Source organism: Trichosurus vulpecula, chromosome 5 (genome assembly GCF_011100635.1).
Source record: "Trichosurus vulpecula isolate mTriVul1 chromosome 5, mTriVul1.pri, whole genome shotgun sequence".
Lineage (NCBI taxonomy): Eukaryota > Metazoa > Chordata > Mammalia > Diprotodontia > Phalangeridae > Trichosurus > Trichosurus vulpecula.
In genome coordinates this window covers 56363251-56386886 of record NC_050577.1, presented here as the reverse complement: position 1 = coordinate 56386886, position 23636 = coordinate 56363251, and the positions used below count along the sequence as shown (strand labels likewise).

Genomic DNA, 23636 nt, shown 5'->3' with positions numbered 1-23636 from the left:
GACCACCTTTTCCTGTATATGCTCTCCTCCCAGTCACTGCTTTGTCTTGGTGCAGCATCTGCCTATCTGACCACTCCTTTTCAGTCTCCTCTGCTGATCTTCATCCATGACTTGCTCACTAACTTGGGTTGTTTCCCAAAGCTTTGCGCTAGCCCCTTTCTCTTTTCTCTATTTCCTCCCGTGGTGATCTCATCAGTTCTCATGAGTTCAGTGATCACCTTTAAGATCATCCTCTCTAGCTATGGTATCTTCCCCTCTAGTCTCAAGTCACCAGATGCCCGTTGGATATTGGATATTTCAAAGTGGATGTCTTGAAGGCATATCAAACTTACTGTGTTCAAAACAAAAAGCACTTTCTCGAAACGCCCCCCCCCCTTTGACTCACCTACTACTGTCAAGGACACTGCTGCCCTTCCTGTCACCCAGATTTGCAATATTAGTATTGACACTCATTCTTCACTCCAGCTCACCCTCTATAGCTAGTCAGATCCCAGATCTTGTAACGCTTTCTCTACAACATTTTTCACGTGTGTGCCCTTCTCTGTATTCACACAGACACTAGCCTAATTCAGGACCTTGGAACATTTTGCCTGAACTGTTGCAAAAGCCTTCAGTTGGGCTCTCTGCCTCAAGTCCTTCCTGCCCCCCCAACCCATCCTCCACACAGGCAGCAAAATTATTTTCCAAAAGTGTAGGTTTGACTATATCACCACCCCTTCCCCCTTTCAATCAACTCCACTAGCACTCTGTTACCTTTGGGGTCAAATATAAGATTCTATTCGGGGTTGAAAGCTCTTCATATCCTGGCCTTTCCTCTCTTTCTAGACTTCTGAAAACATTGCGCCCCTTTACCATCTTATGCTTCGGCCATCCTCACTTTCTTGATTTTCCTCATCTCCCATCTCCATGTTTTTACATGTTCCCCATGTCTAGAATGTAAAAACCAAGGCTCCTCCAGATGCCAGCTTCACAGTTCTTTCCAGCATGTTATGCTACCTTCCATAAACTGTCATGTAAGGAACATAACAATTACACAAACACATGTCATAATACAAGGCAGAATATGTTAAGGGTATAAGAAAGATCCAAAGTATTCTGTGAAAATTTGAGCACAGAGAAAACATTTTAGGTTGGGGAATCAGGGCAGCTTTCCTGAGGTGGGGGTGGGGGTAAGGGAGACACACAGAACCCTGTAAGGAGTTAAGGATCTCAACATAAGGAGATGAGAAAGGTTTGCATAACAGTCATGGAAGATGTGAATGCAAATGGCAGGATGAGGCCAGGGAATAGCTGGCAATCTAATTGGGTGGGAATATAGAGTATATGAAAGTGAGTTATATGAAATAAGGCTGGAAAAGGCAGTTTGGAATTATGCTGTGAATAGCCTGAAAATCTAGGCCAAGGTTTCAGGTTTTATGTCATATGTAATAGGGAGCCACTCGAAAAGTTTGAACAGAGGAATGCTATAATCAGCCTATGCCTTAGGAAGATTATTTGAGTGTCTGTAGGGAGTATGAACTATAGAGAGCAGAGAGCAGAGGCAAAGAGACCAATTAATTAGCAGGCTACCACAATAGTGTAGGAGGGAGGTAATAACGGTGAGTTAAGGTGGCAAAGGGGGGCTGATGCAAGAGATATCATAGGGGTAGAATAAAATGCAAAGAACTATTATTCAATCAGGAAGCTAGCTTGTATTTTCTGGAATGTTAAGAAAATTGTGTAAACATCCCTTATTTCTATATCATTACATGTGTTATACAAATTTTTGGTATAAGGGTGTTTTATTCGTATTATTTTCCATTAAGAGATATTTGAATTATTAAAAAATAAAAAAACATAGACTAAAAAAAGAGAAATATTTGACAAACATGCTGCATCCTTTCTCATGACACAGGACTGTAGGGGAAGGTGAAGGGAACATTCATTTATTAAGCGCCTACTATATGCCAGGCCCTGTGCTATAAAGTGCTTTACAAATATTGTCTCATTTCATTCTGTAGTAGTCTAAAGGGAGCTGTATATTCATCAGTGTTACGAGGCAACTGTATCCATTACTGTTTCTCCATCAATGCATGCTAAATATCTTCTTTCTCCTCCTCCTCCTCCTCCTCCTCCTCCTCCTCCTCCTCCTCTTCTTCTTCTTCTTCTTCTTCTTCTTCTTCTTCTTCTTCTCTCCTCCCTCTCCCTCTCTCCCTCTCCCTCTTCTCCATCTCTCTCTCTCTCTCTCTCTCTCTCTCTCTCTCTCTCTCTCTCTCTCTCTCTCTCTCTTTTGCAACTTTCTAAGTGTTTAATTTGAGGACATTTTTATTCCTCTCTAATGATTTTTTTAACAGATACAAAATAAAGAAAGAAGGTAGCGTTTTATGATTGATTCAGCATTGACTGAGAGTTTCTTCCATTTCAGCTGTACTTCCAATTATCTTGAATTGAGGGATGGAGGGGACTCCAATGCACCAGTACTTGCCAAGCTTTGTGGATCATCTTTGCCCAGCAGTCAGTTGTCCTCAGGTGATGTTGTTTATTTGCGGTTTCAATCTGATGACAGCTCCAGCCATGTTGGATTTAAGGCCAAGTACTCTATAGGTAACAACATTGTTTGTGACTCAATATAAAAACAATCACTGTAAAATTAAGGCAATGAAACTGTTCGATCTTATCTTAATGGAGCTTGTCTTTGCCTCACTACTGAAAGCTGTAACAAGTACTATAAAAATAGATAATTGTTTATATCATTTTATACTTTATCTTTGTTTTCCATTAAAAAAATCTCTTGAGCATTACACATCTTTTTATGGTTGTGAAATCTAAAATTAAATCCATTTTCTGCTTTTTATGCCTATTACTATATTAGTTAATTTCATAAATACCAGAAGCACAATTTCCAGATGCTAGGTTCAGTTAAGCTGTATAGCAGTATTTAGATTTTGCTTTTTAATCATTCAACTAAAATTTGAAAATCATTCTTAGTTTTTAGTTCCATCTTGGCCCCTGGAAACTTTGAAAATCACTTCTGGGTGTCAGTTTTAGTGTCTTCGAAATGGGATTTTTAAATGCTTTTGTTGAAACCTCACCTAAACATGAATCTGGCAGGTTTCTCTTGGACCCTGACCAATTCAATAATCATTTGTTCAGTATCTGACTATGAGCAGACCTCTGTGTCAGGCATTGTGGGAGACCCAAAGATGAGTCAGACTCTTGTTGGTGTCAAGGCGCTGATAGCCTAGTAGCGGTGATTTGATTCATTCACAAACAACATGAATACAAAATAGAGTATGTTAAGCATGTAAGAAAAATTTAAGAAGTTTAAGAAATTATGTGGAAGTTCCAAACCTAGAAGGATAATTTCTGGTCAGAGGCACACAGGAGAGGCTTCGTTATTACTCAAAGAACAAGAAAGACTTTGTCATAAAAGAGGCTCAGAGAGAAGGCTATTATTATTTTTTGCAGCTTTGTGTGGAGGAATGGTCATGGGACAGAATGGTGTTATTGAAAGCCCACAGTATCCTGCACATCCTTATCCTGACAATCTGCTATGTGAGTGGTATCTCCAGGGTCCATCAGGGCACTATCTCACGCTCCACTTTGAAGTCCTGAATCTTCAAAATTCTTCTGGCTGTGAAAAAGACTTTGTAGAGATCCGGGAGAATGATGCTTCTGGTTAGTGGCATATGTCTGTTTCCTTTTTTGGGGGTTCACTTTCACACGCATATGGAACAGCAGTGTCCATCTTGCTCTGTGCAAATAGCATGGAGCAAGTACTCCATGAGTATCAGTGATGGAGAAGGTGTTTTCCTACTATGAAGTCCTCTGATGCTAGACACCTTATTCAGGATACCTGAGGGCAGAGGGGATGTGAAGCATTTTGAAAATCTTAAAGTACTATATAAATATCAGTTATTATTATCATTTTTGTTATTATTATTAGCCTCCAATCACCAGGCCTAGACTCTTCAGTAACACCACCATTCATTCCTGGAACCTTCTGCTAAACTCCAGCTGAGCTCAAGTCTTGTTTATAGAGCAATTTAGGGAATTGCTGGTAAATATTTAACAACCAGCTCTACCCCCAACTTAAGCACACACATTTAAGTTTAAACTTATTAACTGTGTGTCTCTGTATAAGTTGCTTCACTTTTTCTGTGCCTTGGTTTCCTCATCTGTAATTTTAGAGATTTGGACTAAAAGGCCTTTAAGATCTTTTCCAAGTCCAGCATCTTGAGGATAGCATGACTGTTGCCTCCCCTATTCTGCTTCATGTCCTGCATAATAAGAATACCTTAGCTTTGGGGAGCAGCCTAAGTTTTTGATTCACTATTTATATATAGTGTCACTTGTGCCTGTTCTGCTTCCCTTGGCCAAGATTTCCAGCTCTTCCTCTGTAACTATAGGGTACACCTCTTATACTGTGCATGCACAAGCTGTGAATGGAATTGGCTTTCCAGATTTAGTCTCTAATATTGACTTCTTCATCTATTTTATTTCCTCAGGAAATATACTAGGCAGGTACTGTGGAAACACCATTCCTAGGGTTATTTACACACCTAACAATTTTGCTTTTGTCAAGTTTGTCACGGATGGATCTATCAGTGCCCCAGGATTCAGACTGGTCTTTGAAACCAGCATAGAAGGTAAGTTGTATTATAATTCTCATCTTAAGAAAGATATGAGTTCTGCTCAGATTTTTCAACAGCCTTACCTTATAATCTTCCTAGATAATTCAGGCAAAAACAAATGACATCAATAACAACTTATGAAGAATGAAATAAAATTCAGGCAAAATAAGCATTTTTCTTTGAATAATCCAATAATTGCCTTACTCTTCTTTATTCTTATTGTCTTTTAAGACTTATACTACAATTATTCTTGTAAATTTTCTTCTTAGGTTATGGTGGTTAAAAATACAGTCAGTATTATTTTTATCCATGATAACAAAGGCCAATATTAATGGAGTTAATACAGATGACCAGAAATATGCTCAAATGATCATTGAACAATCATGTAACACAGGAATATGAAATCACCTCAGACATCCTTTCTGGTTATTCCTTTTTTCCAGAAGAGGTCATTTCAATCTAAGTAGGTTAATGTTTGTGTCTTACAGAGTGTGGAGGGGATGTATATGGACACTTTGGGACATTGATTTCTCCCAACTACCCTGATGCAAATTTTCATAGTCGAGTGTGCGAATGGAGGATCACTGTGCCAGAAGGAAGGCGGATTAATCTGACCTTTAGCGACCTGCGGCTAGAGGACCATCAGTCGTGTGATAGTGAATATGTGACAGTAAGTGCTTGGAGTGGTCGGGAATGTGTTTTATAACAGTAGCACTTGATGCAAACAGAATGATCAGAAAACTTGTTCAGAAATATCATTCATGTTGTATACCTGGATCTCTATCAAATTCTTTGAATTTCACAAGGATGGAGCTCACTGTAGGCTGCAAAAAAAGTATCTTCTACATAAATTTTTACCAGCTGTCACTACACTTAGAAGAATCGTAACTATGATGGATTTTTAAGAGCAAAAGATTTTAAAAGTCATATACACACAAGGAAAGGGAAATATAGTCGTGGGGCAGCAGACAGATGAGTGGGGGTCTCAATCACAACATAAGCTTATTATTGAAAATTCCGTAATACCTTGCCCCAGACCATTGATCCATCTATCTCAGTAGTTTGTATCTAACAGTAACACTGGGGGATTGTTTCATGGGAGAACAAACTTGCTTTTTGTAACAGCAATCTTAAATGGAATGAAAAGTGCCGCAAACATCCCCAGCTTCTTCCCTTTATGGTCTATCATCTGTAGGTCTATCCTAAGTAAACATTTTGGGTTTATTTTAAAAATGTTCTCATTTTACCTCCTCCAGATAACAAGCTTCACAAATTTGCTACACATTTTATAAAATGATCTTTCCTTTTATATGAACTAAAACAACTTTACTTACTCTCCCACATTCATTCTGTCATGATTTGTTTATTTTATAAACTTCAATAATATCCTCTTTCACACTCCCCTCATGCCCTCCTCCCCCGCCAGATTAAAAAATCCTGGTTAATTTTGATATGTACTACTATGGACACCCCTTTGTTACCGTTATTCTGGCTGTCCTTCATTGGGTTGTTATCCACTTGTTTTGACTGAGTTGTGGGAGCCAGGGCTGCAAAAGCTATCCCAGGGTTTAGCACATACTTAGGAAAATATACACTGCTTTGCTTCTAATGCCCTTCTCAAGGTTGTTCAACATTTTGGGCCCTAGCAGCAACACAGCTGGCCTAGTTGTGAAGAGCATTTCCAGTGATTACTCAAATAATACTCTTATTTGTCCACAGTCTAATTTACTTTAGACTCTATAACTATGGGCTGAGTACTAACTGGTGTGATTTAATTTATCCTTTTTATCAATCAAACTGATCCATGAGTAGGAAATTCAACTCAATCTACTCAATCTAATAAATACACACACACACACACACACACACACACACACACACACACACAGTTTGTCCATTCAGAAATGGTCAGAGATAAAAGGATTGCATTTATAGTGAGACAACATGGCATCTCCCACAGTGCCTAAAACATATAGAGGGATCAAACACCAGTTGTTGAATAAATGAGAGTAACTGATTTTTTTTCAAACTACATTTCATTTCAAAGGTACTTGGAGCACTTGGGTTACACTATTCCCCAAATCAGAGGAGTCAAATACACAATGAAGCCGTAACACTCCCAAATGTAGCAGGGGCCAGACTAAAATGTTATTGGAATATATTTACCAAAATAAATAAAAGTACGATAAAACACAGATAATATTACATTTTAAAAGTAAGTCAATCTATGGCTCACCAGGAACCTTATATTTCTATTCGAATTTGATACCATTGCTCCAAATCATCTGGCATCAAAAGAGAAGATATGATTCAATCTAGATATCAAAGGTACTGACACAATATTAATAAAACTTCTGAGATGTGGACATATTTAATTGGAAATGTAATCTTCGTAGGATAATTTATAAACTTCTTGAAAATAACCAGTCAAGCACTTACTATATGCTAGGCATTGTGCTAAGATCTAAAGTTATAAAGAAAGGCATCGTTTGCTATCAAGCATTATATATTATAATGGAGGAGAATACATGTAAACAATTATACACATATATAAAATATATGTGTATGTATGTGTGTATGTGTATATATACGTACATATATACATACATACATACATATACATATACATATACATGCATATATATATATATATATAGAGAGAGAGAGAGAGAGAGAGAGAGAGACAGAGACAGAGACAGAGAGAGAGAGAGAGAGAGAGAGGCTGGAAGATAGTATCAGAGGAAAGGCACTAGCAGTGGTTGGGAGGGGGGTGGAATGGGAAAGCCTCTACAGAAGGTGGTATTTGAACTAAGTCTTGAAGAAAGATGGGGAAGAAAAAAGGTGGAGATGAGGAAGGCTAGCATTCTGGGCATGGGGAATAGCCAGCAAAAAGCTAAGGAGTTAGGAGAGGAGGTGTTGTGTGCAAAGATTAGTAAAAAAGCCAATGTTGAAGGATCATAGAGTTTATGGAGGGGACTAAAGTGTGAGAAAGCTGTAAAGATAGAAAAGGCCAGGTTTAAAGGGCTTTAAAATGTTAAATATAGATTTTACGTTTGATCCTGACTATAATAGGGAGTCACTGGAGATTACCAAATTGAAGAGAATGGAGTCACATGGTTAGACCTGAGTTTTAGGAAAATCACTTTCACAATTGGGTGGAGGTTGGATTGGAAGATGGGAACCCTTGAGGGGAGGGAGACTAACCAGAAAGCTATTGTAGTACTTTTAGGTGTGAGATGATGAAGGCCCATACTAGAGTGGTGGCTGTGGGTGAATGACAGGGGATGGTTACAAATGGGGTTATTATGGTAGAAACAACAAAATATAGCAACTGATTGGAAATATAAATTAAGTGTTAGAGGAGTCAAGATTGTCACCAAGGTGTGACCAGGAGTATGATGGTGCCTTCGACAATGATAGGGAAATATGGAAGAAAGGAAAGCTTTGAGGGAAAGATAATGAGTTTTGTTCTGGACATGTTGAGCTTGGGAATCCTACAGGACATACAGTTTGAGATGTCCAAAAGGCAGTTGTCAATGTAGGATTGGAGGTCAGGAGAAAGGTTGGAGCCAAGTATGAAGATCTGAGAATAACTTGCATAGAGATAATAATTAAGTACCATAAGTGCTACTAAGATCACCAAGAAAGATGGTAAATGGGAAAAAGAAGAGCATCTAGGAAAGACCTTTGGGAGATGCCCATGGTGAATGAGCTTGACTTACAGGAAGAATCAGCAAAGGAGAGAAAGACAGGTAGGAAGAAAATCATGAGAGAGCAGTGTCACAAAGACTAGATAGGAGACATCATCCAGGATAAAGAGAGTGATTAAGAGTGTCAGGTACTTCAGAGAGGTCAAGAAGGGTGAGGTTTTAGAAAAGATCATTAGAGTTGGCAATTAAAAAATAATTGATGATTGTAGAGAGACCAATTTTAGTTGAATGATGAAGTTGGAAGGTAGATTGCAGAAGATTTAGAAGAGAGCAAGAGAATCAATCAATAAACATTTTTAAATACCTACCATGTGCCAGGTACTATACCAAGCACTGGGATATGAAAAGAGGCAAAAAGGCAATCCCTGTCCTCAAAGGGTTTACAATCTAATGGGGAAGGCAACATGCAAACAAATACATACAAAGCAAGCTATATACACGATAAATAGGAAATAGTTAAAATAAGGAAGACAATAGAATTAAGAGGGGTTAGGGAAGGCTTCCAGTATAAGGTGGAATTTTAGTTGGGACCTAAAGGAAGTCGGGGAAGTCAGTAGTTGGGTCAGGAGGGAGAACATTCTAAGCATGGGAGACAGCCAGAGAAAATGCCTAGAGCTGAGAAATGGAGTGTCTGGTTCATTGAACAGTTAGGAGGCTAGTGTCACCGAATTGAAGAATACCTATTGGGGAATGAGGTGTATAAATTCTGAAAAGGTAGGAGGAGATTAGGTTATAAACTCTGGCTCTGAATGCCAAACAAAGCATTTTGTATTTGCTCTTGGAAACAATAGAAAGCCCCTGGAGTTTATTGATTAGGAAAGTGACATGATCAGACCTGGGCTTTGGGAAAATCACTTTAATGTCTGGAGGATGGAGTGGGCAGAGACTTGAGGCAGTTTGACCCATCAGCAAGTTATTGCAATAGTCCAGGCATGAGGTGATGAGGTCTTACACTAGAATGATGTCATTGTCAGAGGAAAGAAGTGAGTATATTTGAGAGATGTTGCAAAGGTGAAATCAAATCAACAGACTTTGGAAACAGATTGGATGGGGACAGGGCAGCGAGACGTAGCCATGAGTCTAGGACGACTTCTAGGTTGTGAACCTGAGGGCCTGGGTGGTTGGTGTTGCCCTCCAAAGTAATAGGGAAGGTAGGAGGGAAAAGGATTTAGGGAAAAGATAATGAGTTCAATTTTAGACATGTTAAGATGCCTACTGGACATCCAGTTCAAGATGTCTGAAAGGAGGATGGGGATATGAGATCAGATGTTGGGGCAGGAAAGGTCAATTTGAAAATCATCAGCATAAAGAGGGTAATTAAATCCATGGGAGCTGATGAGATCAACAAGGTAGAAAGAGGAGATAGAAAGAGGTAGAAGAGAAAAGGACCCTGGACAGAACCCTGAGGGACACCTATGATCAGAGGGAGTGATCTAGAGGAGGACCCAGCAAAGAGGACAGAGACGGAGTGGTCAGATAGGTAGAAGGAAAGCCAGGAGAAAGTGGTGATCTGAAAACATAGAGAGAAGAGAATATCAGGGAAGGGAGAGTGATCAACGTGTCAAAGGCTGCAGAGAGGTCAAGGAGAAGAAGGACTGAGAAAAGGCCATTGGATTTGGCAGCTAAGAGATCACACTGGTAACTTTGGAGAGAGCCGTTTTGGTAAAATGGTGAGGTCAGAAGCCAGATTGTAAGGGGTTAAGAAGAAGGGAAGAGGAGAGAAAGTGGAGGCACCTCTTGTAGATGGCCTTTTTGAGGAGTTTAGCCACTAAAGACAAAAGAGATATAGGGTGATAGTTAGCAGGGAAGAGTATGAAGGGATGGTAGTATGCTAAGCAATGAGGAATGAGTCCAAGAAGAAAATCATTGGCTGGAGAGAGGTCCTTTGAAGGTGGCTCGTGGCAGGTGGTGGTGTTATATCCTGTCAGGCCTGTGCAGGCAGGAATTAAATTATGACTTAGGGGAGTCTAGTCAGGACACAGGAGGTGGCAGTGAGGAGGATGTCTGGGTGCAGCCTCTGGAGTACTGCAGAAGGCCCTGTAGCACCAGAGGAGGCCAGAGGCCTGGATCTTCGTCCTGATAATGGGGACCATATCTTGATTATACTTTTATTCCCTCTGTGCCTTGCACATTGCCTTGAAGGAAGAAGAGATTATTAAATGTTTGTCAAATTGAATTGAATCAAATCAAGTTGAATCTATGGCTGCCAAGTCTACAGTGGCCATTTAGCTGGTTGGGGATGCTACACTGACACTCTGGGATGATCCTGGTTTTGCAGAAGCAATCCTGAGACATCAAAAGGAACAAATTTGTCCAGGGCTTGGCTGCTGGCCAGGAGCTAACACAATGCCTGTTAGACAGTAGGTGTTTAATAAATGCATGTTGATAGATTAATTGGCAAGTAAGATGTAGGGTATAGGCTTCCTCCCTCCCAGAGGGTCTCCTTAGAAAGATGTGAGTCTGGTTCTGAGAGCATTTTCCTCCAGGGCGTTCTTAATGCCATAGAGTGTTCTAAGACTGGACTTCTCCTCATTAGGTTTTCAATGGCATTAATAGTGACTCACCCCAACTGGAGAGACTGTGCAGTCGTGTGATGACAAGGAATTGGATCGAATCTTCAGGGAATACAATGAGAGTTGTGTTTGTCACGGATGGATCTAGGCCCTATGGGGGCTTCAGTGCCTTCTATACATCGAGTGAAGATGCAGGTAATCAAGATTCCATGAGAAAACCTCATTTTGATTCAAACGGCGTGCACTTCTGCTTAAAATAGAAGCAAGGCAACATAATTTATACCCACTCTATCAATGTCATTTGCATTTATTGATTTTTAAGGCAAGGCTGAAATACATGAAATCAATATGGTGTACCAGTGATCAGAAGGTCAACTTTATTTTGCTATTGTGATTTTAGAAATTAAATGAAATTTTAAAAATTAAAGGAAAAAGAAGTTCTTGAATGATTTTGCTTTCTGTTTTCCCCAATGCCTGTTGGTTATACTTTGGTGGTTCTGCAGTTCCAAAGAGGCACTCTCAGAATGAGAAAAAAAAGTTCTCAAGAAGAAATTAACTTAGTGAAGAGAATAGAGTCCATTGTTTGTCGGCCTCTCTGCCTCTAGATACACATTTCTGGGTAAAGTCAGTGCAGCCGTCGGGCTTCAAGAAGACACTAGATGTGGTCACTGCCTGCAATTCTTTTTCCCTCTCACTCTCCATATTAGTATTATTAGATTTTTTCATTAAAAAACCATTCAAAATGATGAGATCAAAAGATGAGACCTACGGGGTAGCTCCTCTTCTTGAGAATTCAAAGATTTGGGTCAATCCCAGAGCCTCTGCTTAATAATTTACTTGCACACTTTCAAGCATACCTCTGAGATGAGTGCCAAAGTGATTTGGGTCCAATTTAGAAGATTTTGCCTCATCTCTAAAGGCTTTTCCACCCCATGCATGTAGACAAAGAATGATGGCACAAAACCACTAATTAATATAAGGGAGTTTTGAGTGTGATGTTTTTTGTTTTTGTGAAATTCCTCTTGTGTTAACTCATAAGGATCTATCTCTATAGGTTTCTGATAGTCTATTCCTCTAACAAATGCATTGGCCTTTTTTGGGGGGAATATATATATCTGTATATATATATGTGTGTGTGTGTTTGTGTGCATATATGTATGTGTGTATGTCTATATGTATATATGTGTATATGCCTATGTATATGTGTGCATATGTGTTGATAAATATATAGATATATAGACACACACACACACACATACACACACACACACACACATATATACACACACACGGGTTGTTATTTTTATTGTGACATGAGTCTAACTCTTTATTCTTTTGCTTTTGGTCACCATAGTATGTGGTGGGCAACTTACAGATCCCCATGGAGGCAACTTTACTTCTCCTGGTTATGATGGCCTTAAGAGCTATGCGAAGAACCTCAACTGCGAGTGGACCATCAGCAATCCAAATGAGCACAACTCATCTATTTACATTTCCTTTGAGCAATTCCAACTGGAGTATCACCAAGACTGCCACTTTGATGCCTTGGAGTTCCGAATAGGTGAGTCTGGTCAGTCAGTGATAACTTTTCTAGGGCCAATCTACCATTAATATCCTGCCAAGGGGTAGCAGTTCCTAATCCTAAAGAAAGCTAAGTATACATAAGGAATATCAGTTAGGGGAGGGGAGAGATGGCTGTGACAAAACTGTCTTCATCTGCCCAGCTGAAGCAAATGCACTTTATGGGATACAGGGTCTGAGAAAAATTGACATGAAAAGATGGGTCTTATATTTGCTCAATTTATTTTGAAAGATCTCAAATCCACCAAAGATACCCCCATGTTTATGCTTAGATAAGTAAAGGATGCCAAATAATCTTCACCTGACTCTGAAGAATTTAAATTTTTAAGAAAATATTAGAGGGCTGGAACCTAGTATGGTCAAAATATATTACAGCTTTTTTTTAAATGGGATTTAAAAAGAGGATCTGGAATTCTAATCAAGTCATGGCTATCTCAGTAGGTTTGGGACTCTGTCATTTGGAAAATGGGTTAATGCACAAGGAAAATTGGCATCTGCCCTGAAGAGCATGTTGGGTTGATCCCAATACTGGTCAACTTTTTTGTTTTAATGTTAAGAGAAGGGAATTTGGGAGGGTTAAAAAGCAAGAAAATCCTTTACAAGCCCTGCCTTGGGATGACAGTTCAATGTGTTTAGCTTTTTGAGACAGTATGATAGAGTGGTTAAGGTGCTGGATTTAGAGTTAGGAAGACCTGGGTTTGAATACTTCCTCAGATGTATATTAGCTATATACCCAGGACTAAGCACCAGCCCTGGAGTCAGGAGGATCTGAGTTCAAATGTGACCTCAGACACTTGACACTTACTAACTGTGTGACCTTGGACACGTCACTTAACCCCAAGTGCCCTGTCTTCCTCCCTCAGAAAAAAATTAAAAATTATATACCCAAGACTATTCACTTAACTTTTATAAACCTCAGTTTTCACATCTATAAAATGGGGCTTATGGTAGCATCTACGTCATAGGGTTATTGTGAGGCTTAACTTTGGAAAATATACATAAAGAGCTCTGTAAACCATGAAAAGCTATATAAATGTGAGTTATTGTTGCTGTCATATTGCTATTCTTTTAGTGGCAGGTCAAATCTTAAAAGTACACCTATGTCCTGAATAGTACGAATAATGAATCCTATGAAATGGGGGCCTGTGTTTGAATTAACACTATTTGAAGTTATAATTATGTAAAGTATGGTAATTGGTTCTAGTCCAATGGAAATTTATGCTGCAAATTTGATTAACGTGAGCACTTCATGGGATTCATTATTTGCACTAACCTTGCTGTATTCTTATAATTTATCATAAAGTTTTTTTTTATTGTACTTTGCCCCAAATATCAGAGCGATCTCTATGCTAGAGTTTCCCATCCCTAAAACTAGATTGTGTAATGAAGGCTTCCCGGGCTTGGCTTAACACCCACTTCTTTATCAAAACTTAAATTAGACTGTTGAGGGAATTGGATAATGTTAGGGGGATTTGGTCAGTCAGAATGTCTTTGTTTAGAGATTGGATAGTTCTGGATATGAAGAAGGGATATTGGTTTTCACTCTCTTTTGCAGTGTTTCTATTAAGGTGGGCTTAGGGCTAGAGTTAGGATTAGGATCTAGGATGACAAATTTACATTTGGGGTTTGGTAAAAAGATCATTGAAGAGCTAATTTAGGGGAAAAGAGAAAAAAAAAACCTAGCCTCCTTTCTATTGAGGGGTCATCTGCTAGACTTACTTACCTTTCTGTTTCCTATTTAACAAAAAGAACTAAAAATTCAAAAAATATTATACAAGAATACTGCAATGTAAAAGAATTAAAATGAGATTTTAATTTATCAGAATGTCATTGAAGGCCAATCATGACATATCTGAATTTAAAGACTTGTACTTGGCCCCTACCAGAAGCCTATAACAACCATTAAAAAGAACTTTCGTGGTTAATGTTATAATAATGACAGTGATCTAAGGCAGGGGTGTCAAACATTTAGCTTGCTGCAGCATGCAGCAATACTCCAAGCACTACAGAATCAGATTAAAATGGAACTGGGAAATATCTTTAAGAATAAATTAAAATACAATAGAACATAGGTAATGTTAGTATGTAGTTTTCTAAGTCAATATGCGGCTTGCAGGATCCTTATGTATGGTTTAGGTTTCTGTTTGAGTTTGACACCAGTAGTTTAGGGGATAGAACAATGAGCTTTGAGTTCAGATCCCTTTCTACAGATGAGGAAACTGAGGCTTAGAGAGGAAATATTGGTACTAGCTAACCCAGGGTTGTTGTGAGAAGTGTATTTTATAAACTTTAAAGCACAATCTAAATCTGTGTTGTTATTATAATGCTCATGTATTTGGGCAACATGAGGAGTTAATGCTGCATGTCTTGGAGGAACCGAATCTTCATAAAGGACAAGATCAAAGACTAAGCATTTTAGGCAGAAAATTATCAGCTCTTTTTTGGGGTTTAGAGCTGAGGTACGAGCCCCAACCAGTGGCAGAAGAAACCAGAGTAGGAAAAAGAAGAGCAAGTTAGCAAGCAATAGCCAAATACTGATCAGCCAAATACAGCAGCCTCTATTCCTCCAAGCCCAGTAGACCATTAAACTATGACGGTTTGTCCATTTATAAGGTCAGAGAAATTGGTCTGATGGAATAAATGGAGAGGAGATGATTGTTTGTTCAAGGGGTGCCCTGTACATGCTGATTAGATTCATATAAGTCACAGTATTTATAAAATCATTCAGTTCTATAAGGTGAATTTTTAGCCTAAATAGACAAGATTTTAATTCATAGAATCTAGCTGAGAGATCATTTAAAAAAAATCAAAGTCTGTCCTTGGTCCTTCATTCTGTCACAGGGGTCAGGAAAGACAGATCTCACTCATCAGTGGGAGCAGTAGACTTCGAATGACCGGGACGCAGACTGATCAGAGTCCTCTGGGAGCAATGAAGGAGGCGATCAAGGCAGTTCTCGCATATAGGCGGTAGAAGGAAGTCCAGCCAATAGGTGACAGGTGCTGTGTCTCAACAGATGGGTAGATATAAGACCAGGGAGAGGCTTTAGTCGCCAGCTATAGAGAGGATCCAGGCAGGCAGATGGTTGGCATCAGAGAGGATTGACAGTGAGCAACAAGTCAGTTCATACATAGAGACAGAGAGACAACTAAGGCAAAGACGTAAGGAACAAAACAAGAGCACAGGTACTAGAAATGGAGCGCACAGCAGGGGCTTACCACCCCCTCCCCTCTACAGAAATTGAAAACAGAGTGTAAGGTCAGAGCAGGACCAGCCCCAAGGAGAACTTGATCATGAATTATAAATGTCAGCATCCTTATGTGCCCTGAGTGGACTCCTCTCAGAGCCTAAGATGGCCTAACCTAGTGTAGTGATCGCTGGGACCCCAGCTGTCCTTATCCAAAGGGCAGAGAGCTTACTATGAACCTGAGAAAGTCACTTAATCTTTCTCAGTCTCAGTTTCTTCATCCGTAAAATGGGAGCACCCATTTTAGAGGGCCTAACTTTCAGGATCTCGGTGAGTATAAAATGTTATATTTGTGAAGAATTTTACAGACCTTCAAGTGCTGTATAAATGCTAGCTATCATCGTCATGATGATCAATCATCATCTAAATAAGTTTAGTAGATTTCATAACAGTAGCAAAAATAGTGTTATCCGCTACATTTGTTGGTTTTCTTTAGGCAATGCTGATGGGCCTCGGATAGCAAAAATTTGTGGACACTCATTACCCACAGTGCCCTTTGCTGTACCTTTTTCTCAGATCTGGGTACACTTCGTAACCAATGAACTTGTGGAAAACATTGGATTCCGTGCTCATTACTCCTTCACAGGTATGGCTTCTGGTTATGGTCTGTAGGTCTATCAAATGAAAATAAATACAGGATTAGAAAATTGTCAAACAGCAAGCTTTTTTTAGAACTATGTTAGTATTTGTAGAACATGTGAAAAAACATTGGGCAAGATCACTGCCCTCAAAAAGTTTATAATGCAGTTGAGAAGTCAATACATGTGAAATAATGAAAAAGCAGTAAGTGACGATATTTGCTCAAGTGGTATAGTGAAGTGGTTCAGAGAGATGTATAGTAGGATTTCAGAAAGAGGAGGGATCACTGGGGTTGACGTAATTTGTTTCTTCGTGGAGGGAGTGAAACTTGAGCTGAACCTTGAAGGATGGTTAGGATTTTAATAACAAAGGGAAGAGGAGGCATGGCATTCAAGGAGGGAGGACTGGCATGACCAAAGGTGGGAATTAGCAAGGCACAGAGCAAGGACAGTAAAGAACACAGTTTGATTGGAGTAGGAAATTTGGGGTGGGTTGAGAGAAGTATGGTAGGAGGGGTCTAGACTATGGATGATCTTGATTGCTGATATAATAGAGACCCATTGTACGTTCCTAAGTGAGAGAGGAACATGATGAAACTGTTATTTTGGGAAAGATATGCTAATAGTAATATGAAGGATAGACTGGAGGAAGAAGATATTGGAGTCAGAGAGGCCAACTAAGATGTTGGTATAGGATCCAGGTGTGAGATTGAGAGCCTGGACTTGGGTGGTGGCAGTAGGAATGAAGAAGAAAGAGGAAAAAGGCTGATAGAACTTACTGGACAGGGGAGAAGGAAGAAGAGAAATAAAAGATAACTGAGATTTCTAACCTTAAGGACTGGGATAATAAGGATGATGTTGTTGACAGAAAAAAGGGAAATTAGAGAAGGGAGCCGGTAAAGATGTTTGGCCTGGAGAAAAGAGGGCTTGGGATGGGGTCAGGAACATTTTTGTTTTGCTCCAGCATTTGAAAGGATATCATGTGGAAGATGTGTTTCGTTTGCCGCAGAGGGCCAAGTCAGGAGCAAGGTGGCCTCCTAATAAATAAAACAGTCCAAATTTGAATGGATCTCTTTAGCAGGCAGTGGATTCCCCTTCATTGGTGATCATCAAGCAAAGGTTCGATGATCACTTGTCAGCAGTGTTCTAGATGGCATTCCTAATCAAGTAAAGGATAGACTAGATGACCTCAGAGTTCTCTTGAGATACTTCCCTGTGAAAATAAAAATAATTTAAGTTTTTCATACATTGAGTTTCATATGACAGCGGAATGTTCAGTTATAACTTTATGCCTTGTAGGTCATAAGAATGATTAAAAAGGATTGAAAAACGAGTGGCCCAGACCAGAAAAAAAAAATTTGGGAGTTATCCTTGTGCAGATGGTAATGGGAGCCATCAGAGGAATTAATGTCCTCGGAGAAGAGCCTTGGGGAGTGCCCAAGGTTGGGTCATTTTTTGCTTTGTTTTTGGTCAGATGAGAGAAAGAGAGTCAGAACTTAACAGGCCTGCTGCTTAAAACCAACCACCAAGTTGCAGACTTTTTCTGGGGGTATTTAGAATATAGTCTGTTTCAGAAATATATGAAATTCCCATCTTATTATGGTAGAATTCAAAGGTGATGGCCAATGTATGAAAAGGCACATGTGGTGGCATTTATGAATGTGACTGAACATCCCCAAATAGCTAAAGCTTGGGATAACAGAGCTGTGTTTTGGAGCTCGTATTCACTGGGCTGGTCATTTGAGGGAAGTGAACATTCTGACCCTTTGTCCTTTCTTACTGTTTATGCACATACCTAGCCCAGCACCAGTTGGTAAGTGTTTTTCTTTCTCAGTTGTGCTTCCTGCCCTTGTCTTTATAGGCCCTCGTTCTCTTTATTTTTGTCATCTACCCCAAATGCCACGGACATTTTCGCCCTGCTTACAACCATCTGCTTTTATTTCAGTGTGGTTTTTAAACTTAGGACATAACTGCTTCTATGCTTGCGTCTTTGGGCTGCTCTGGTTTTTTTTTTAAACCTTACTCAGAGGGCATGAACTTTGATTTCAGACTGCGGGGGCATACAGACTGGTGAAGGTGGAGTGATCACTAGCCCAAATTATCCAGCCCCGTATGGAAGCTTGAACCACTGTTCTTGGTTGTTGGATGCTCCAGAAGGGCACACCATCACTGTGAGTTCCAATTAGTGTTATGTTAGAACTGGTGGGGAGAGAAGAGGTCTGGGAGCTGGAGGTGGAGTGTAGAGTATTAATACCCGCACTGAGAGTGAGAAAGAAGGTGTATTTTAAGGTCAAATCATGAAGCAGTAGAAACCAGAAAATCCAGTCGCACTAGTATAGTACTTAATTTTCCAGAACAGGTGCCGGATTTGGAAGCTGAAGACCTAGGTTCAAATCTCAGCACTGCTACCTACTAGTTGTGACCTTGGGCAAGTCGTTCTTTGGGCTTCAGTTTCTTCATCTGTAGAAAAAGGGATTATAGTAAGTTCCCTTCCTAAGGGAACACCTTGTTGGAGGAGTTATGCTCTACCAGTCATTTTTTTAGTCAGCCAACATTTCTTTGATCCCGTGATTCTGTACCCAATGTTGGATCTCATTTATGGGATCTCAGTTGAAACCAGAGTGCTTAGAATCATAGACTTAGAATTGGAAGAAACCATAGAGGTTACAACCTGAGCCAACCCCCTCATTTTACAGGTAAAGATGATGGATCCCAAAGAAGTCTCAGAGTGACTAGCCTCAAATCCGGCAGTAAGTGGCAGGGCCAGGATCTGAACTCAAGTTTGTTGAGTCCAGATCCAGCAATTTCTACCATACTGCCTCAGTACCTTGGAGGTAGATCTCTCCCAGCAGTGACTTATAATTTATTCATTGCCATTCCACCTGTTCGGTGATTGCCATTCCACCTCCATTCCACCTCTGAGTCCTCCAGGGAGACAGGCATGAAACAAGACTTTTTGCCAGACGTGATTCTGTCTCTTGACATTCTCACTCCTGAAGAACACACTGCAAAGCCGTCTTTTAGCAAGACGAAAACAGTAGCAGTGGGAAAGGGAAAGGGAAAGAGAGAGAAGAGGTCAGGGAAAAAAGATAAAAGAGCACAGAACATAAAAAAGGAAAGTGAAGAGGTCATGGTTGGGGTAGGGAAACCCATTTGTAATTGAGAATGGCTCATTTTGGCTTGTTATTTCTTTAGCTTTCTTTTACATTTTTTGATGTTGAAACCCATGTCATATGTAAGTGGGACTCCGTCACTGTCTTAAATGGAGGCTCTCCAGGATCTCCTGTAATAGGGCATTATTGTGGAACAACAATCCCTAGGACTATACAGTCTGGTTCGAATCAGCTGATGGTCATCTTTAACTCCGATCGTTCTGTGCAACAAGGAGGCTTTTATGCTACCTGGACCACGCAGACTCTGGGTAAGAGGGTTCTCTCCTGTCATCACTCTGTCACAGCTATCACTATCTTCCTCTTCCAAAGTCCTTGGCATCGTCCAGTGGTTCAGCATCAGTAACTGATATGATTTTAATCAGTGAAAATGACATTAAAATACGTGTATCTGTTTACAGCTGAATCCTACCTTTCCCAAGAGCCTTGGGGCCTTTCCATCTGTTCTACACTGAAACTTCTACATGGGTTGTCTCCTTTCATTAGAAAGTGAACTTCTCAAAAGCGGGAACTATATTTTTTTTCTTCTGTTTCTATACTCACGACTTCGCAGTGTTCTATACACAGTAAGCACTTAAAAATGATTAGATATACCACCATTTAGCAATCCAAATGACAATGTGCTCCAAAAACTGACAGAACGACATCCCATGGCTGCAACAAATTTCACCAGAAGTTTAATTTCAGCACTTTAGCTTTTGATATATATAAAATGTGATGGTAATAAAAATGATTGAGAAAAGAACACTTCAGAATATGTGTTTTTCTCTGCGTGACTAGTAGATAGAGCCGTGCGGTACTGTGGACCAAAAAGTTCATTGGTTGGTGACCAACTTTCTGCTGAGTAGCCTCTGCAGAGTAAGCTAGGCTGGCCCTTGGATGATAGGCACACACAATTCATGGCCAAGTTCACATTCAAGGCTTTACTAGCTTGGCAGGATAAGCAAAAGCTTTTACTCTGTTTCCAAACTTTGAAGAACCCAGGGTTTACCTTCAGCTCACATATCATCTATACTCATTTCTTTTGATCTTCATGAAAAAGGTTATATCACTTCACTGGGTTTATGCTTAAAGAGTGTTGCTGTGGCAATTTTCCAGGCTGTGGTGGAATACTTCATTTTGACAGTGGTACAATCAAGTCTCCTCACTGGCCTCAAAATTTTCCCGAGAACAGCAGATGTGAATGGACAGTCTTTACACATGAAAGTACACACCTGGAGATCAGCTTTGACAGTAATTTCCTGATTCCCAGCAGTGATGGACAGTGTCAAAACAGCTACATAAAGGTTGGTGACATTTACTTAATTGAAGCAAAACTGTTTTGGTGAATATAAATATTTAGCCCTGAAATTACTTCCTGTTATTGGCAGTCAGAAAAAAAATTATTTTAATTTTCTTATATCTAGGACCTCAGGAAGAATGCTAATAAATGCTTGGAATGAGTGGTAATATAGTGCTGCCTACTAACCATAAGTATCCCCCAAGGCCCTGTCCTGGGCCCTCTTCTCTTTTCCCTTCATACTGTTTCTTTTGGTGGTATCATCAATTCCCACAGATTCAACTATCATTTCTATGCAGAAAATTCCCAGATCTATACGTTAACCCTAATCTCTCTCTCTTCTGCTTTCTGCCTTCTGAACTTCTAGAAATGGGTGAATGAATGAACGACAAAAACCCCAAACACTTAAGTGCTCTCCCCTGATTACCTTGAATTTAGAGCTTCCTTGGCTTCCTTCAAGACTTAGGTCAAATCCTGACTTCTGCATGAGGCCTTGCCCATTCTGTCCTTATTGGCCCCACCCCTACCCCTCACTAGGTTCCATCCAATATAAATTACACACATACATGTGTGAATATACGTATCTATATACATATATGTACATAATATACATCTATACGTCCATATAAATTACACACACAAATATCCGTATCTATATATCTGTCTGTATTTATAAGTACATAGTTGTTTGCATGTTGTCTCCTTCATTAGAATGTGAACTCCTTGAGATCAGAGACTGATTTTTTGTTTATTTACCTTTTCTTTGAAACTCCAGTGCTTAGCACAGTGTCTGACTCATAGTAAGTGCTAATAAATGGTCGCTCACTGACTAACATTGATGCATAAAACGTGGATATAAGGGTGTGCTTGTAAATGTTTAACGATTGACTCTCCCTCCAAAATGTATGAGACATGCTTTTAAGATTAATCTGCACTATTAGCATTTTCTCCTTCACTTTCTTAAGTCTAGACAATCAATAAAACACTAAATCAAGCCCTGATTTGCACAATTTGCCAATTTCCGAGGTGTAAATGCTCACAAGGAAAATCCAACAACTCATTCTCGGTGCTGGCTCAAACTGGCTCCAGCACAGTCCTGCACGGGTCCCATGAATTGAAGGTGTTATTTTATGTCCAGAGTAAAAGACCAAGAGACTTTTTGATTCTCTTCTTTCCTTGGAGTCTGAAAAGAATGAGCTGTCTTTTTCCAAAATTACATCGAGTCTTTTGGGTGCAGAACATTACCACCAAGGGCAAAATTCGAACTGAATGTCAATGACAAAATTTGGCGTCTCCACTAGATGACCTTCACCATGGTGGCAAGCACCTTGGTCGTTTCTGTGTCTCCTTGTTTTATCCTTGCTTGACATTATAATCAAAAAGTTCTTGGACGACATTATCTCTGTTATATTTTTAAAGGACTTTCATATGATTTTGGCATATTCATGAGAGACACCTAGTCAGAGGAAAGCGTTTCCAGTGAAGTTTTACTCTACCTAGGCCAGTGCTTTCTCACAGTCAACAAAGCAGAAGCACCCTCCATTATTATTTCTACACCTTTACGTTAATATGTTTGTGTAATGATCTGCGATACAATATTGTCTGTAAAAGCCTTGCCTGTTTCTTTCTCAAATTTCATCAAGAATGACCTCAGGGCATATGTGGAAGAATGGAAACTCCTTGAAGAGAAAGAGTGTTTTTTTTTTCAACTTTCATTGTTTTCCCAGCAATTATCACAGTGCCTTTGTACATAGTAAGCGCTTAAGAAATACTTGCTGATTGGCTTATTATTCCCAAAAAACACTTGCCTGTTTGGTCTTTACAACTCAAGTTCAAGCTCCTTGAGGACAGGATCACTGTCTTTTGTGTCATTCATCCCCCCAATACCAATAATTTTCACACAATAAATGGCTAACCTCCTCACTTACTAAGAGACTATTTACTAGATGAGGAAATCTGGTCATAGTTGGATTAGGCAGCTGATTATTTGATCAAAGAATCATTTAATAGCTATATAAAAATATGGAATTGTATGTAAAAATAGAATTGTAAATGTTGGCATATGTTTCAGTAGCTCCTGATATTTTATGGGTCACTGGAAGTCATAGGTGGGTCAGTTGGCCAAGTATCTACTATGAGGTTTACAACCCAGAGGCAAAGAGGTTCCACGAGCAACCTCACAGTCATTGGAGTTGTGCTTCAGAAACAGCTTTGGCTCGTTGTACAAATGACATTGCACAAGTGTTCATCCAAGGTTCTACTAAGTAGCCTCATTATATTAACTTCCCATTTCCACCCTAAGAGTGCCCACATGTTGGAAATGAGTCACTTTGGTCATTAAATCTACACTTAATGTTGCTGTAGAAAGCATCAAAGAGCAAGTATGCCAGCTCTTTTTCTTTTCTCTGTAAATATTGCCTATGTAGCCTAGGCGTCACAGGAGGAATGAGGATCTATTATTTTTCAATTAAGAAAGAGACAGGGGTTCCTTAACAAATATTTGCTTAGGGACTTAAATTTCTATTTACCTCACTGCAAGAAGGACTAAAGGAATAGAAAACCAGGGAATAGAAGAGTCTAGATTTTTCTTGACATGTTTGAATTATTGGGTATCCAGGATACTTTCTGTCTAAGTATGTGGGTACATTTAAATTGTCTCTTGAGTCATTATAACTTGTCTGTCATTTTTCAATGTTTACCTCATAAAGCAACTCAGGGAAAATATCTAAGATTATATAAATACTTGTTTTTTTTATAATATCCACTTTGTATGCTTCAAATTGCTTTTTAATGTAGCAAGTGAACTTTGCCTTATCAGTAAAGGCAACATTCAATTTCTAAGTCTAACTAAAACCTTGAAGGTTTTTGAAATACAAAGACAGGCTTTAAAAAGTTCCTAGAGTGATAAAAAAAAAAAGACTTGTGACAAAGATGAGTTCTACAAAGT

At 39.4% G+C, this 23636-nt stretch overlaps 1 protein-coding gene across 1 annotated transcript in view; it reads left to right on the top strand.

Moving 5' to 3' along the window:
- Nucleotides 1-23636, top strand: part of CUBN (cubilin) — a 299579-nt gene that overhangs the window by 203314 nt on the left and 72629 nt on the right. Inside the window, exons 45-54 of the mRNA XM_036760230.1 lie at nucleotides 2405-2583; nucleotides 3448-3657; nucleotides 4488-4628; nucleotides 5102-5283; nucleotides 10860-11031; nucleotides 12191-12397; nucleotides 16099-16248; nucleotides 18290-18411; nucleotides 19436-19661; nucleotides 20509-20696. Of these exons, the coding sequence (XP_036616125.1) occupies nucleotides 2405-2583; nucleotides 3448-3657; nucleotides 4488-4628; nucleotides 5102-5283; nucleotides 10860-11031; nucleotides 12191-12397; nucleotides 16099-16248; nucleotides 18290-18411; nucleotides 19436-19661; nucleotides 20509-20696 (1777 nt within the window). The remainder of the gene's footprint in view (nucleotides 1-2404; nucleotides 2584-3447; nucleotides 3658-4487; nucleotides 4629-5101; nucleotides 5284-10859; nucleotides 11032-12190; nucleotides 12398-16098; nucleotides 16249-18289; nucleotides 18412-19435; nucleotides 19662-20508; nucleotides 20697-23636) is intronic.